Source organism: Mya arenaria, chromosome 13 (genome assembly GCF_026914265.1).
Source record: "Mya arenaria isolate MELC-2E11 chromosome 13, ASM2691426v1".
Lineage (NCBI taxonomy): Eukaryota > Metazoa > Mollusca > Bivalvia > Myida > Myidae > Mya > Mya arenaria.
Window position 1 is genome coordinate 58,876,304 of NC_069134.1, and position 17,974 is coordinate 58,894,277.

Genomic DNA, 17,974 nt, shown 5'->3' on the forward strand with positions numbered 1-17,974 from the left:
CACATTTTCATTACTTTGAGCAATTAATTTACAGTTCACAAATAAACTGGTTCCCTCTGGTAGCTCCAATAACCTGTATATTAGATTATGATGCTTGGTGACTCCATACAATTTTGTATAATTTGGAAGGTGTTTGTTGGCTGATTCCAATATATTAACTATTGACTGAAAGTACGTAATTCAGGTCATTACACTTTGTACGTTTGCTTTTCATTTCAACTGAAATCGGATGATTTTGCAATATGTAAAGGCCAAATGAACGGTTTTGTTATATACTTTTGATTTGATATTTACATTTCCTTTTTCTTCACACAAAACCATTTTAATTGATTCTCAAATAATTTGGGGTCATCAGCCACCCATAATTCACACATTTTTCATTAACAAGAATCTTATTTTTAAAACAAATATGTTATCTAATGAATATTTTTTATGAGGGCAGATCACCGAGATGCGATTTGTGTACGAGTTAACAAATGTAAGGTGCTTAGACAGCAAACATAAAGGCATGGACAACATATGATATATTATCAAGTAATAATAACAATCTCAATATCATTTGTTTCGTAACTTGTGATGCTACAGCACGTTGAAAAGATGAGTTTTCATCCAATTAGATCTGGTCCAGATAAGTACGACAACCTGTAAAAATAATTATCGACATTTCTATTTCATGAAAAAATCGAAGTTTATCGAGTTTATTGAAAACTATTTGTCTACATGGAATCTTGGCATCATGTCAGTCAAGACTGTAGAAACAATTTCGAAATTTCGCTTTATTAATTTATATACATACTCTGTAACATATATATCGATACAATTTCGAAAATAAAATATCTAGTTCACAGTTTATTATAAGTGTTACCATTACTCAAAACGAAGCATGGTGTATACAACCCACTTACAAATACAACAAACAATTGTATACCATGTTTAAAACATGTCAAATGTTTTTAATAGCTAATTTATACAACTATATGATTTGTTTGGTTGATAGTAATTATTGGAAAAGAATTGACCAATTAAAAGCAATTTATAAGCTAAGTTAGATCAAACGGGGCCATGCGGGGTGGACGTTTATTTTACGACGCCACCGTGATTTTCATCAATCCCGTCATACCTGTGTTGTATGGGCCCTTACCTTGTGCATTGAACAGCTTATATATTTGATTGTTTGACTACTGGGTTGATCCCTGTAGTATTTATTATATTTTTGTTAGGTTGTGATCTTTAAACGGGGAAACTCAACTGAAACTGCGTGTGTGGCGACATGTTTGTTGCGTTTATTCTTTGAGTCATGTTAAATGATGTATTATCGGCCAATCTTATGATTGTTCAGCTAAACACAATTTTAATGCATCCATTTCCGAACGCATACAAATTGACATTCTTTTCTGACAAACTACACTTAACTGTAATTTATAAGCATAGGCATATAATTAAAAAAAAGGTTTGCTACCGTGTAAAATCGCAATATTTTTCACATCGTGAACACCAAAAGTAAATATTTCTCTGATGGCTACACCACTTGTAAATTGAATCTTTTGGTGCTCACTCTGTGAAATATATTGATATCTTACACTGAAACAAATAATCATTCTATATAAAGTTGTAGAAGAGAAAGTATTAAAATCAACAAACTGTTGATGTTTCAAATTCTCAACATCGTACAAACAAAAATGCTTTAAATGGAACAGCATGGTGTTTTCAGCCAAAACGCGTTTATACTAGGGTTGCATATAACTCACACACATATATGGTTTTATTAATGATAGGTAATAATCAAATTGTATGTTAACTACATAACATAGTAACTGTCTATACATGTACCCTTTTTCGCAGATGAAACTGGCAGTCAAAGAACAATGATCATCGTCCCAAAGGTAGTTGTAAGGCCCACCCAGGAGTACACAATCTTGGTCGACCTTATTGTCCGGCTCAGTTGGAGCCCATCCAGTGAAATTCTAAAAGAGTATGTAATATGGCATAATCTGGCAGTCGCACTAAGGAGTAAGGTATACGTCCAACAGTATATTGAAAACAAATATATAAACATTCAAAAACGCTGATTAAATAACAACGGTCACCTCAAGTCGGCATATGGTTTGCGAACTGAAATGCACAATACATTTATTTTTCAAAAGGTCATATATCAATCTAGCTCAATTAACTAAATATCAAGGACAACACATACAAAAAGGATGCACGTATAGAAAAGATGGATGAAAAGTGATTTCCTCATACAAAGATCTAAGTATATGATTATAGTATAATAACATGGATCTTTGTATGAATGCTTCCCTGCCAAATGTATTGGTCTCAGTTGATATTATCGTCCTTGTCATGCGAAGATTAATACGCATAATATGTTTGGGATTTCCTGAGCTATAACTTGACAAAATTACCGAGTACCCAGACTGTGTTACATGAACGATTCAATTTTACCAGTTGTTGATATCGTTTCAAGGGAAATGTTTCGGATAATTTAGATATTAGAAGCACAAACACGTATATCGTTGTAAAAACTATTTAATGACTCAATATGGACGGGAAAAGTATTCTTCTCTAGAATATAATAGGCTAATCATTCTCTGAAAGGCTAACATAGTATTACTGACCAATGGGGAGTCGTCGGTATACCATGTCCACAAACCCTCTGTGACCGTGTCTGTTGCCCCAATCCAGAAGGAGTTGGTTGGTCTCCTGTCTACAAATTGAAAGTTTATGAACACGTTTGAACTAGTTTTCATATGCGTGTGTTTTGTTGGTTTAAACTATGACGCTGGACTGATATAAATGTGTCCGATGTTGATTACATGTTTATCAATGCAATAGAATAAGACGCGGTACTCGAATTTTATGTTTTATAGTTAATGTTGATTACATGTTTATCGATGCAATAGAAAAAGATCCGGTGATGATGATAACCTGTTTATCGATGCATTATAATAAGATGCAGTACCCGAAGTGTATGTCCGCTGTTGTATTACATGTTTATCGATGCAATAGATTAAGTTAGGGTACTCGAGTTTTATGTTTTATGATGATTACATGTTTATCGATGTAATAGATTTAGATACGGTACTCTAATTTTATTTCCGATGTTGATCATAATTATGTTCGTCGATGCAAAAGAATAAGATTTATGTCAAATGGTGTATTACATGTTTATCGATGTATTTTCTTTACAAGTGAAACACCTTCATTAGTGAAAAGCAAATCCTATTCAATTTAAAGCAATTTATTTACAAACCAGTTTTGTAAAGGCGTCGTGCAAAGTCTATAACAAAGAGGTTCTCGGCGTTCGTCTCGATTATTACCAGAGTGGCTTTATGTGTCTCGCAGTGATGCTAGAGGGAATAAACACATATTCGTTCTTCTGAAACGATCCCATATTCATTTCGCCAAATAATCCTTTCTAAAAAATACGTTTACAAAAGACACTCCAATGTTATATATTGTAATATAAATAAAGACCGAATGCAGTAACAACCGTAAAAAGTGAAGGATGGTATATATAGTGAAGGAGTGTATACAACACAGTTTGTGGTGACCAAGAATGTATACACTTCGGTTAGTTGTGAATGTGTAGGTGAGTTCGCGAGTAAACATTCAACTGAATATATGCATTTGAGAATGAGAGTGTTAGTGTTTTATTGTCGAGGTTCTTAGAAATGTCATGTTTTGTGAGATCTTACCTCCGCCTCTGTCCAACTAGCTTTCATGATGTCCATGAAGAGATAACATGAACACCGGAAGTAGACCCAACCATCCGGACAAAGGCCCTCACAATTGGGTTCCTGAGCACGGGCTGAAACGTGGAATAACCATTGTCCAAAACGAAATATTACATGTATGATTGCTTGTATCTAATCCAGGTCTGCTTGTCATACATAGCGTGGGTTAAGTATACGGTTGTACGTTCTTAGTCAGTTTAAATCCATAGCTTCACTGACGGAGTGTCATGGCGCTCACATTTTGTGTACTTGTATCATTCTTGTTTGTGCATCTCGATGGTGTTTACATATATAACCAAACGTTCTAACTACTTCTTTTCTTATACATACGTATTGATTTTGATTAGTTTGTTATATGAAATGCATTATTTTGTGTCTATGTATACAGTTTCGCATTAATAGTTTCTGCACCCACTATCCGACGTATTAAAATATAAACGACGAGCACCAAGACCACTTAAGTTACATTAACATTATAAGGGTTTAAAGAAGTAACTGTTTTAACTGAAATACACTGATTCTAGATGTCCGACGACCCGAAACACCATAGATGGGAAACAAGTTCCAATTGCGTACTCAAATTTTAGCCACGCTCGAAAAAAGTTAGGTTTCTTACTATAAAAGAAAATTTGGTTGTATGTCACCATTAAGTATTCAAAAACTAAATTGGCTAGTGCACATTCGAGATTCACCCGAGCTGACTGGGCACAGATCCTGTTCGAGGATGAATCCAGATTTGATGTACAAGGCAATACGATTGTCGTAGTCTTGTTTATAGGCGCCGTGGAGAACGGCATGTGTTCTTAAAATAGTTTGAGGTGGTCATGATTTGGGCAGGAATATCACTTTACTTTGAAATCATCTGCAGTTTATTATTCAGGAAAGTTTAAACGCTGCCCTTTACCATAAATAAGTCATCCGCACTGAAGAAAATCCTATTGTGCAGCAAAATATGGGCACGGCATGATGCATAATGGGGCTTCCAGTCACACAAAACTCTTCTGTAGGCTAACAGAAACCACGGCCTGCCGTGGCCGTCCAAAATACCTGACATGAACCCCATCCAGCACCGTTGGGACAATCTTGTCGGCGAATCTTCACGGAGCATAATCTATTACAGAGAATAACATCCCGATGGTCTATTTCCGCAATTATATCATGTCATCAGGGCAAGATTCTTGGCCGTCATCATGTCTAATGGAGGCCACGTTTTTGACCTGTAACCTGCAATGCTTTGATTTTTGAAAACATTGGTATATTGTTCGGTATTAAGTCGATCTTTTGTTGACGATTGTTGTTATTGTTTGACATATTGTACTAGTCTTACTGGGTTTGCTACACGTTATAAATGAGCATTACAATGCAATATGAAGTTATTATAGTCTCCCTCTACTTTCGAACGGTTTATATTAGTACACTTTTTATTCAATGCCTTTATTTTTATTTGTGTCTGGTGAATACTTACATTGTATAGTACATCAGTTCAAGATGGTCGAGCTGCAAAAGCTATCACTTATATAAGAAACAATGGGGCACATTTGATTTGCATTTGGTTGTCCGCAGATACCTAAACCTAACTCAGACCTACGCAACTCATTTTACTTTTCACGTGTACCTTTTATCTATAACCACATTTCTAAGTAAGACACGATCGCACACAGCATGCGTTTAAAATCGGTACCAGTACCCTAAATAAATAACTTTGCTTTATTTTTTTCGAGCATGAAGAAACTTGTACGTACTTTCAAAGCAGGATGCTACAGTGGATATCAATCCGAAAATCATCAACGTATTACAAATGTCTAATGCTTTCATTTTGACTTTTAGTCAACGATTAGTTAGATCGTCAAGTTTTACCGTCAATGTAAATTAGGATTTCCTTATCTTTCCTAAATATATGCAAACATACAAACTGTTACAATTTCGGTCAATTTATAATGGTATTATCTTAAATGTAAAGATTGGATAAACATTGTTTATTCTCTACACAGTCTACACAGCGGACACATTATTCAATAAATGAATAGATGACTGTACAAAGGGGACCATATGTTTAAATTCAAAATATCACTTCTTGCGCATTTAAACAGGGTATTTGCAAATGTTTGAGCTACTGGGATTGTCCCTGTAGTTTTTATGGAATAAATTATGGAATTATTATTTGTACATTTCGTATGCTACATTTAATTAATTTGTTAAAATTGATTTTCGCTGTATACCGTTCTTAAATCGAATAAATTACTTTTATTCGATGCATTAATTTGTGTTTTTCTTTATAATTAAGTCTGTTCAGTTGCAAGTAAACCGTTTGTCATATTTCAGTGGAACTATTCAGATGAGATGGTATTCTTCAATACCCTTTAATATTGAAATAACATCAACAAAACAGTCGCCAAAAATGATCGTCCCCCACCTTAAAAACGTGTCTGGTGTGTAATTTTTACCAGTTTTACTAACGCGAAGAGATATACATATATGTATAATTAAGTGTTAAGAAATATTACAGACCACTGAGGTTAACATTATAAGGACCAGCGAGTGTATGTGGACCGAGACGTTATATGCTTAACGTTTTGCAGACGTAACCTTTGTAAACAATATTTGTTCCGTACTATAAATCATTAATATACTCATTTGGCTAAACATACATTTTTCAGACATCAACAATATTATTTTCTATTTTCAAAAGCACCCGCAAATCGGCAAGCCCTGCAACAAACGTACTTAAACGTACCTTACTACGTAAACGTGCTCCGTAAAGTAGAGAAATCGTTGGCGGTATTGCATTGTGAAATATTTGAAGAAAAAAGGCAATATAGTAAAACTTTTTTTGGACGTGATGAGCATTGCAAATCGTTTTTTATTATTTTGTAAATTGATAATTTGCAGCTATTATAATCATCTCTCAAAAATGTTTTACAAATCGATTTGGACTTAATGTCATGAAATAGAAAGCATGCGTTTCGATGTTTGTTTCATGTTTTGTACCCGCCAAAAACGAGGTACATATTGCAACGTCGGTTTCATTGTTAAAGTATATTAAAATGCGTAAAAAGTATTTAAATCATTAAAAAAGAGCCAGAGAGGATTCTACGGAGCAGCTTTCCGACGTTCAGCCGTCTTTGCTGTTCTCTGATTAAATTTGATTAGTAATTGAATAGCATGTTATGTACATATTACATCTGTTCCTTTAAACCACATTGCAGTATAGAGCCCTGTTGGTCTGGTATTACGGACCATCTAAAGAAAAAAAAACAGAAACGTCATGGTTTTACCTTTGAATGTGCATGAACTTATTACTCAAGTTCAGGGTCATTTGGATATATTGCCTCTTATGCTTAAGTGTTGCCTTTTGGGTAGTGCCTTTACCAATGACATATATGATTGCCACTCAGAAAAGCAAACGCCCCGTGAAGCTTGAAAAAGTCAATATCAATTTCAAAAAAAGAAAAATCATTAAGTTCCAATTGTAGTTACACACATTTTTCATGTATGTATGATTGGGGTCGATTGGAAGGGGTTGATCATTCAAACCCAGTGTACAATTCACCTTCAATAATACATTTACGTTTGTAGTGACTTAAGGAGAGGAGTTCATTGTCAGCCAGCGTCGACCTCTTTAATCCTACATTGATTTGTTTGCAAATTTGTGAAAAAATACCGATTATTTGTACAGAGATTATGCGATGATTCCCTTCAATCGATTATAACATTGACCATCATTTTAATGGTTATAAGTGGAAAATAGTTACAAATAAATTTAATCACAACGCTATGACAACGTTATACAATAACCGTATCATGCCATAACCTTCAGACAACGTTAAACTAATGTTGTGTGTTCGCTGGGCAATATCCTAAAATCAGCGACTGTTCGGTTGAACGTTTTGTTCATTAGTGGGTAGAAAGTAATCGAATGTTGAAATATATACGACTTTAATTACAAACAGGCATGCTCGTTTAAAAATCACCGACAATGATTTTAATTCTAAGAACAGGATGCGTTGTTCCTGTTGCAAACACGAGGAAAGCATGTTTTCAAGGAGAAAAGTTGGGTTCTTCTCTTGACTAAACAGTAATTATTTCCCCAACGGCAAGCATAATGGTAAAACAATGGCACTAGTGTTAACATAGAGTTTCCGAAATAACTGTTGATTTTTTTCCTGCCGGTGTAAATGACGTTGCCTCGCTGACCACATGAATCGTTTCCATAAATACAAGCTCAAAAATACAATTCACTTTCCGGCCCACTTCCCTCGATTCCATTAGCAGAACGAATGACAAGAAGGCCAAGAGGGCCATATATCACTCAGCTTTTTGGACAAAGGGTTCCTTATTCTGTGCAATTATTTTTAAATCAGGCTAGCGGATTCTGATGCGAAGTGTTCCATATAGACATATCGTCACCTTAGTGCAAGAACTCAATATCTGCTTCTAATTCTATATGCAGTTATTGAGTTATTGCACTAAGGTGGCGATATATGGTAAAAAAGTAGCCCCGAGCCCCTGAAGGCCATGATTTTTTACGAATCAAAATCGGGTGAAGAAATTTGATAGACGGTCACCTAAGGAACATTTCTGTTAAAGAATTTAAAACTCTGGCCAGCGGATAGTGAAGACAAGTTTTCCATAAAGAAATAGCTAGTGATAAGTAGCCCCACCCACTGGTGGCAATGCTTTTTTACATGGTGTAAAGACATTTGTTACAGTAACATAAGGAGCATCTCCGTGAAATTATGTTGAAATCCGGCCAGCGGTTTCCGAGAAGAAGATTTTTAAAGTTGTTTTCCTTTCGTCTGCCATGTCAACCAGAATTCTACATGGAACCACTTTCATTTAAGGAATCTGGAAAAGGACCATGTTAGGGACATTCCTGTGAAGTTTTGTTAAAAGTGTCCCAGTGCAGTGGTTTAAGAGGAGAAGATGTTTGAATGAAAATGTTGACGACCCACGGACGGCCGATGACGGACGGTGAACAAATCACTGTATCACAATAGCTAACGCTGAGCAATATGTGCTCAGGTGAGCTTTTAAACACATACATGGACTATTTCGATTCCCCTGAGACACATATACATATGTTGTGCATGTTCTATGTTTGAGCTGCATTTTAAAGTTAATAAAAAAATGAAACGTATTCAGAATTATTTGCAAAAACACACGGTTGACTATTCCTGAAATATTTATATATTATAATTTGTAATTCCCTCACTTTGAAATTATTTTCAGTAGCATTTAAACATTTATTGAACAAATTTTGTGTAAAGCGTAGTTTAAAATGATATAAGTAACACTTCTGCTTGAGTGAAAATATTGTTTTAAAAATAGGTATAGGCGAATAAGTTGTATTCTATTTTATTTTATGTCTATCAATTTCTATTTCCATATCCAACAGTTAAATTACAGCAAACCGTATTGAAAAATCCGTATCACCATGTTATCTTTTTCTGATTCTATTTTGGAACATGTTATTCAAAGAAACATCAGAATAAGAATGAAACAGAGAGCACGTCCGATCTATCTAGACAATTAGTTGTTTGCCAATTTGAAGATCATATGTTGTAACCTAATCATAAACAGCTCACCAATACAAAAAAGAAGGGGAATTCGCGTCACCGATAGTAATAGCGAATGACTCACGAATTTCCCTCAGTTCTGCAAAAAAAAACCCACTAACATTCACATTACGCGTTACGTCTTCATGAATTTACTATTTGGTCATACTCGTAAATAAGTACCTTTTATATTTGTTATTGTTTTGTGCTGTGATATTTACTAATTGTTTTTATATTGTCGATTTGTTCATTTTGCTGAGATTCAAAACGTTATTTTCTTATTTTGTTTAATAGAGTGAATTCTGTAACTTCTGGATTGTTTTGCTGTAGTAGCCTCCCTTGACTTATAATAAACAAAAGTAAGTGACATCTTCATACATCAAGCCATTCCATATTTGGACATTTGACAGATAGTAGAAAATCTATATAAAATTGAAAACTAAACAAGAAATAAATTGCAAGGTATATAATAAATGGAAGTTTACGATAGGACGCTTTTTGGTCACATGCAACACGTCTCGTTTAGTGAGATAACATGTATACGTATCGACCTGCGACCTTGACTGATTCGTGATTACACACCGAACTTGACGTGATACGGGTCACGAAAAAATCGTCCAATCATAATATCCTCTTTATATCAGCAGCAATATTGAACATATTTATCAAGATATAACAACATTTGTAAAAGACTTGGAAAAAATAAATTGATATTCTGTTAATGATATTAAAATTTCGTATGGACAATTTTTTCAAATTAAGCCATACAACACAGTATTTTTTTATCAAGAGAACAGGGTGCTTTTTAACTCAAAGCAATAAATTTACGTTAAACAAATACGTTAGTTCTCTGGTATCTCCATTAACCTTCATGTAATATTTTGATGACTCCATACAATTTTTGTAACATTTGGAAGATGTTTGTTGTCCGATTTATAATATGTAAAATATTGACCGAAACGTCATTTAAGTTATTACAATGTGTATTTTTGCTCTTTATTTTAAATGAAATCGTACGTATATGACATATTTTGCAATCTTTGAAGGCCAAATACTTGTTTGTTATATACGTTTGGTGTTTACTTTTTCTTCACACAAAAACCTTTCAAATGAAAACAACATGATTTAGAGTCATCAACAATTCACATATCTGTGGGTCAGATGATTTTTAGCATGGTTTTCTTTAACAAGCATTTAGTTCGCAATGGTTGTGTAAAAAGATGTATCTAATGAATCTGTTGTATTATGTATGGAGTTAACAATGTTTGTACGTGAAACATTAGGGCTTAAAGGGACTGTACTCCGTATGATAAAACATCGGGAAAAAAAGAAAACTGTCGAAAACTGACATAAACTTGGTATCGATGTGTACAATGCATTGGAACTTACTAACTGAAGTAGCACAAAGTTAACAATTTCTTTATTTTTCGCAGTTTTTTCGTATTTTTCCATTAAAAAATATTACTAGGTATGTCTACCTAGTAGAATTCATTCCTTATGCGTGATTGGCTAGTCGATGCTATCACGTAATATGACCATGTTAGGTATATAGCTTAAATATTCCAAATGTTTAGAGTAAGTCTTCGTAGCACAGAGGATACAGCACTGGACTGCAATTTTGGATTTTTGGACAGCAATAAAAAAAGCATATCTGGAGGTTGGACTCAAGGAACACAAAAGAAGCACTTTCAGATGCCATAGTCGTCATTAGTTTGTATTAGATGTGGTCACATTGTATTATACGTATTTTACTGTGTTCATGCACCATCGACATCCAATCCTACCCCTCTTAGCAAGGCATGTACGCACACACCATCAATATCATCATCAAAAGAACGGATAGTGCTTAGCAACATTGTCGGATAGCCACGACTGAGCCATTTCATTATACTCCATTCATGTGAGTCGATCGTGGCTGTCCGACGATGATGAAGCATATATGATTTACCTTCAAATCATGCTGTTATAGTGGAAAGTAACTCGATTATCCCTAACGTGTAACGATATCCCGATGCATTCATTTTGGATCTCATTTTGATAGCTTATCAAGTTGTGCAATCGACAAAACTTTCTAGATTTCCTTATCTGTATAAAAAAAAATGCAAACATTTCGGTCAAGGAACACCTGTTCTTACATGATATGTAATCATAGGACATATGTTTGGATGAACTTTCCCGTTGATTATGTTTTGTTTAAATGTGTTAAATGTCATGTTATGTTGAATTTAATATTTTGACAAATACTGTTCAAAAATCGTGCTTTTATTCCATGCATACAACTATTTAGTATGTCCAGATGCGAGTCATTCGAGGAATCGGGGACTTTCCTGGGTTTAAGACCTGGTCATTTTGGAACATGCATCAACAAACAAGTCCCTTAAATTATCAATTTCTTTGAAAAAATGTGTATATGTATGTACGTGTTTTACTAACAGGGTGATCGTGATCTAGTAGTATACGTGTTCGCCGTTCACCTGAGACGTTGTGGGTTTGAGCCAGGCCGTGTTACTTTTTCATGCCCGTTCCAAAAAGTCCAGTTCTGTTTTATGCCTAGAAAACGGACATTTTAATTAAATAACTTGCAGTTTTATAAATCTCAATTTTTAAAACATCATTTCACCAACAGGTTTGGACTTAGTGCTGTTGTATGAGAATGCATGCGTTTCAATAGTTTTTATGTTGAGTTCTTGCCAAAAAGATGCACATATTTAAACGTTGGTGGCTTTATGAAATTATAGTAAATGCATAAAAATGCAACCACAGTATTTATATCAATGAAAAAGAGCCAGAGAGGATCTACGGAGCATCACTCCGATGTTCCTGTTGTCTTTGCTTTTCTCTAATTAGATTCGATTCATTTGCTAGTCGAATATGTTCTATACATGTATACATCTGTTCCGTCGGACCACCTTGCATTAAAGAACAATGCAGTTCTGGTATTACGATACATCAAAACCAACCAGACAATCTTGATGTTCCCTTTCGGTTTCAATGTAAGTGTCACGTTAGCGTAATTTGTGAGACCATGCCTTTTATTTTTAAGATGAAATTTTAGCCTGCATGTTGGCCACTCAGAAAAGCAAATTCCCCGTGAATCTTGCAGAAGGAAATATCAGTTGGAAATTATGAACAACAAACATCTGCAAATTAACTTCCTTTTGCACAAAATGCAATTACGAAAGTATGTATCAGTGTTCTTAGTCCTGTTTTTTTTCAATTTCATATTGGGGTAAATTGGCAGGTTGGCTATGATTTCGTTTTAATTTTGTCCGCGAACTGTGGTGTCAGGACTTTTTCTTCCGATTTGGCTTTGTACATATTTTGAGATTTAACATTCCAACTACATTTCAGTGCATGGACACACCGTACATTCTGGCTCATGTTAGGTATAGTACCTTCGCGAGCACACATACACACTTACAAGCTCGTTTTAAAAAAGGAAATATGCACATATATATATAGCAGTGATACAAAAAATAAGATACAAGATACAAGAATCTTTATTTAAAATCGGGTAAATGATAACAAAAAAACCCATTAGCTCAATGGGCTATTTTCTTACATGAATAACAAACATAGAGAGCAAAACAATGAATTTATGACCTGGATATGAAAGCATATAATTATAAAAGGGTTACACATGGGAAAAGTATTTACAAAGCCGTTCATACTCATGCAGACAATTACGAATAGTAAGATTGATTGGAGCACTGTAAGTAATCATAACATCCAACTAGTTTTCCCGGCGCATGGTTCCGCTAGCTGACATACCACTGATTTATGGTAAGTTTTTTCAAGAATATAAATTAATAATAATAATAGTATATCTTTAAACAGCAAATATGTAAGTAGCATTATGTGCATGGGAATAACAGCATTGTATAGTATTGAAAACATATATTGATAAGCTTTTATGTATAATTGTTATTTAAGTTGATATTTTAACGCATTTAGAAAGAGTTCAATAAGATGCCATTTTTTTTGGCAACAGCGTGACCGCTTTTAAATTTGTGCATATTTCGTTGTTTTGTTTTCAAAAGAGCTTGTAAATGTTTATGAGTGTTGACGTAAGTGTTGCACATAACTGTTTAATTTGTATGGGCAGAATGTTCTTACCGTGTGCCTTTGCACCGACGTGTAGTTAAATTTGCATCAAAGTCCGAATCAGAAGAAACGCTGCTGGCATTCTCCGATTTACGAAAAACGTCAATTTAATAAAAAAATAAGATGAAAGTTATTATTACGTGTGTAAAAATACAAAAAGGCAAAGCTTTACCACGGAAGTGTCAACACCTCATTTTCTTTGCACCATCGATAAATGGTAGGGCCGGCGTTTAGCAGGCGTGAATTGGGTAGAGGGTTGTTATTTAGAACCAGTATCTTATTCACTCATTAGAACAACTAGACGTTCGTAGTGCATTTAGGAGATGGATGTCGTATAAGTCATTGTCTTCCGCCTTGATATATTTGTAGAATGTGTGCAAATGTGTAAATAAATATCGATTGAATCGAATTGTCGAAGATCGGTATTTTGTCGTTTGTGCGACAAAGAGCAGACCGGATGCTTAAAGTCTTACAACAAGATATTGCACGCATCAAAGGAATACTGGTGCAGCAGAAGGTATATTGTTAAAAGGTCGGCATCTCAGACGTCTGAATAACTAGTTATCGAGCACCTAGACATGATAATTGAATAATCTGCTTCAGTAACAAAGGCCATGTAATTAGCAAAACAAACGATACGTTTTAATGAAATAGAATTCACGGTTTCCTAATTGATAGCACATGCGCCCAATGACAAGGTCGTGGCGCGCGCACTGCGTTTGTCGTCTGCTCCTGGTAACATCGTTAACAAGTGGGTGTCTGTTAAAGAAACAGACACTTGATCAAAGAAAAACACTAGTTCCTTGTGGGTGTTGTAGGGTGTATGTCGTTTGTTGCTGGTATTTGTAGAATGTAAAAATGTCTGTTTTTCAATTGTGTTTAACATCTTAACAATCTGCAAGATTGTCTGTACTGCTTAGTGGACAGTAAAATAAGAAAGTGTTCACACGACTGTAACGTTTTATTTAAAACTAAATCGGCCATGAAATTACAAAATATGAAAAACCTGTATTCTTAAAAGGGAGCTGAACGTCTGCTTGCATCTAATTAAACAATCGAAACCAGTGTAAATGGAGCGACAGTGGAAGTAACGTACACTTACTAGTTCGTAACCTACCGAAATGACCAAACGACAAGACGACAGTACAATTTAAGGCACTTCTAGTTAGTAAAATGTTCTATGCAAAAGATAGCATTGAGGTTTGTTACGGTGCTTTAAAACTTTGACCATCAAGTGAATTCCTCCGCGATATTACTTATCGTTTCAAGGTGGTAAACAAACTATAATCGAAACATTTTCTTTGGTTTTGGTATGGATTTTGTATGTATGTTTTCTTGTGTGTCATATGGCAAACACAGTGATCCTTTTGCAACTATATAAGTTCATAGTGAGCAGATTTTTGACATCTGGGTTTCTGCCTATAATATCTACCACTGAAGGCAAACTGTGTTCGACAATCAGGTAAACAAAGCACGATCTCTGTGACTTTTGGAGCCAGAGGTACAGTAAATTTGTGCCGCCCCAAAGGCTATTTAGGGCATTCAGTTTCAAAGAGTTTAGTAACCGCGAGGTTTCGCTAGCGTAATTTAAAGCTACAATTTAAGTGACCAGTGAGGTGGGGATCACCATTTTGATCAAAGGCAAGTATAAAACGTTTTACCTGTGTTTTACCTAGTGTGCGACCTCACATTTAGTTATTGCGTTGTTTCTGTTGCATAAACGAGAAAAAGGATATTTTTGAGGTGATAAGGTTGGTTCTTCTCACGACTAAACACTCCTTAATCGTAAAATAACTTTCTGCCGGTGGAAATAACGTTGCCTTACTGACCACTTGATTCGTTTGCTTAGAAACAAAGCTCAAAACTACAATACAATTTTCGATCCATTTCTTTCGATTTCATTGGAGGAAAAATGATCAAGACAATCACTTAAGTTTTTCGATTTTGTTTTGAACATATATACATATGAAATGTTTTTCTCTTTTTAAACTATGTTTCAAAGTACAAAAGTCAAATTTATTCAGAACTCCTTGCAAAGCCAGTTAAAAAGATAATATATTCCTAATATTTAGAAATATGTATGTATGTCCTCATTTTAAAATTATTTATTAATAACATTCAAACTTGTTGAACCTTATTTGCTTAAAGCGTCGTTAAAATCTAATACATGTACTCGTTTTTTTCCTTGGGTGAAAAAAAACACAACAACAACAAAAAACAACAGGAATGTATTAAATATGTATGCGATTTAATTGCTATAATTAAACCGCTTAGTTGTTTCATATTTTATCAACATTTTTATCAACATCAATACTAAACCTTTTCATCACGAGATAACAGAATAAAACATTATCTAAAAGGCTCCACAAAAGAAGATGATCTTCTTTGTTGAAAAATTACTTCAAATAAAGCCAAACAATGCCAACACAGAACTTTGTAAACAAGAGAATGTGGATTGTTTTAACTCTAAGCACTAATATTACTATTCGTATTATTCTTAAGACACCCATTGAAAATATTGCTAATCCCCCATATTAAGCGATGTTACTAGTTTGAAATTACAATGTATATAATTTGAATATATAAGTTGAACACGTTCAATTGTTCATAAAATCCCTATTCCTCCAAATCATAATAGTATTGAACTACAAAGGTTTTCACTCAATCTCTAATATTTAGCACAATAACATCAAATAATTTAGATAGACAAAAAGAGTTTTTAAAGCTTAACGAGATAACGTTTTTGAACCTGTGATAAGGTGCAATTACCAGAAATGCACATCTAATTTAAGTGCATACGGGGTAAATGAAAGATGTTCAAATTTATCATTCGTTACAAAATATTGACAGCTATCCCATCGGCAATAATAGCTAAACATATTATTATTTGTTAATCATTTGCTCTATATGAAAATAACACAATATAATTTGCGACAAATGAAATAAAAACATTGTATACGTTTTTACAGCAACTTATCATTACTGTTGCACAGCATCAACTCAAATATAAAACGTAGTAGAGAGATTGGCTCCCCTTGTTTTACACTGATTTGAGTATAATGTAATTCAATATATTATATATTTGCTATAACTCGTGAAGTAACAAAATTGTATGTTTTTCTAAGCATCTTTTACCATTCCACTTAAGACACACGGTAACGAATATGTTAAAGCCAATATGGCTTCACTGAACAACATCAAAAGCCTTCTGGGAATCAACTAAATTTATAATGCGTAATACAACTTTGTTTTATTATTGTTGACGCTTTTGTAAGTGCCTCGTTGAATTATGGATTTGAAATGTGGAGTTTTCTATTTCGAAAAATATTGAGCGTATTCACGTAAAGTTTAGATATTGAATTAATGAAATCGCAAAACATCGCCAGGTCAATTTATAAACCAAGCGATTTTTCTAAGAAATTCTAAGATAATTAATATGATTATTAGAATAAAAAGTTATGTATGATATTAGCTTCCCTAATCCCTATTATTCTGTCATATCAGATATGTACTGTTTACGTTTTGACTTCGATATTATTATCATCTGTATTCTTGAAACAATGTTATTCTCTGTTTTAGTAGTATGCCATGTCTCATTACTGCCTGATGCAAATCATGTTTTGTCAAGAAACTGTTATTAACATGTTTACGGCAATTAACGCCTATGTCCGTCTAATATTTTTACTGACGACAAAACACAAACTTCATGTGCTTGTTCCATTATAAGTTATTATTTTCGGCATTTAGTTGCAGTTTTTTATCTTGTAAAATTGAATATACATTCACAAAATACTTATGAGTATAATACGTCTGTAGTCATTTATATCGTTTAGTTAACCTTTGTACAATAATACCTCTTGTCCAACTACAAGGTTATAAATAGTTATTGATAAACATATACTGTTGTTCGATAATTTGCCTGACATCGGAGCAAAGGTACTTTCACTTCCAATGAACATTTCCTGAGTTAACTTGTCTGTACCATCATTTTTTTCTTCTACGATTGAGGTCGTTACTTCCTCATAATCAAACTCATTATCTATTACGAATTTACTTCAACATTATCAAAGTCTAAGCATTCGCTTTATTCATCAACAAAATGGAGCCGTCATATTTTTTTTCTAATTTAAATGGTCCTAAAATCTATCTTTTGTCACATTTTTTTTTTATTTTACTACTACGCTTTGATTTTATTTTGACTAAAATTTCAGTGACTGATTAAGAAAAAAAAGTCTTTTTATTGATATTATTATTATTCTTTGATTTAAGTGTTATATAATTCTACCTTTCAATCGAATACGCTTTGACAAAACTATTATTCAAATATTATAACATTTATTTCTGAAAAATAAAATAATTAATATAGCATGTTTACATTCCTGCTTAAACCATGTCCCTTTAAATGCATTGTTTATGTTTCTTTCAAACAATATAACAATAATCCTTACATTGATTATCCTTACATATATATATCGGCTTATCTAGCTTGTTCACATTCCTGGCTAGACCATGGCGTGTTAAATGAATTGTGTATGCTTGTTTTAAGCAAAAATATTATGATATAATCCTTATTTTGAT

The 17,974-nt window shown here is 33.9% G+C and overlaps 1 protein-coding gene across 1 annotated transcript; it reads right to left on the reverse strand.

Moving 5' to 3' along the window:
• Positions 1–529: 529 nt before the first annotated feature.
• LOC128213309 (perlucin-like) lies at positions 530–5,589 on the reverse strand. Its single transcript, XM_052918915.1, has 6 exons — positions 5,480–5,589; positions 3,699–3,811; positions 3,254–3,350; positions 2,619–2,707; positions 1,831–1,964; positions 530–642 (listed from the first exon to the last, which is right to left on the reverse strand). The coding sequence occupies exons 1-6, from the start codon at positions 5,550–5,552 to the stop codon at positions 606–608; spliced, it is 543 nt and encodes a 180-aa protein (XP_052774875.1). The 5' UTR covers positions 5,553–5,589; the 3' UTR covers positions 530–605.
• Positions 5,590–17,974: the final 12,385 nt, after the last annotated feature.

What these genes read in the sequence shown, in the direction of transcription:
- LOC128213309 (XM_052918915.1), bottom strand. Translation starts at nt 5,552, where the DNA reads ATGAAAGCATTAGACATTTGTAATACGTTGATGATTTTCGGATTGATA. An exon ending in TGTAGCATCCTGCTTTGAAA is followed by an intron (nt 3,812 to 5,479) that starts GTACGTACAAGT and finishes TCCACGTTTCAG; the next exon opens with CCCGTGCTCAGGAACCCAAT. An exon ending in ACGACGCCTTTACAAAACTG is followed by an intron (nt 2,708 to 3,253) that starts GTTTGTAAATAA and finishes TTCAATTTGTAG; the next exon opens with ACAGGAGACCAACCAACTCC.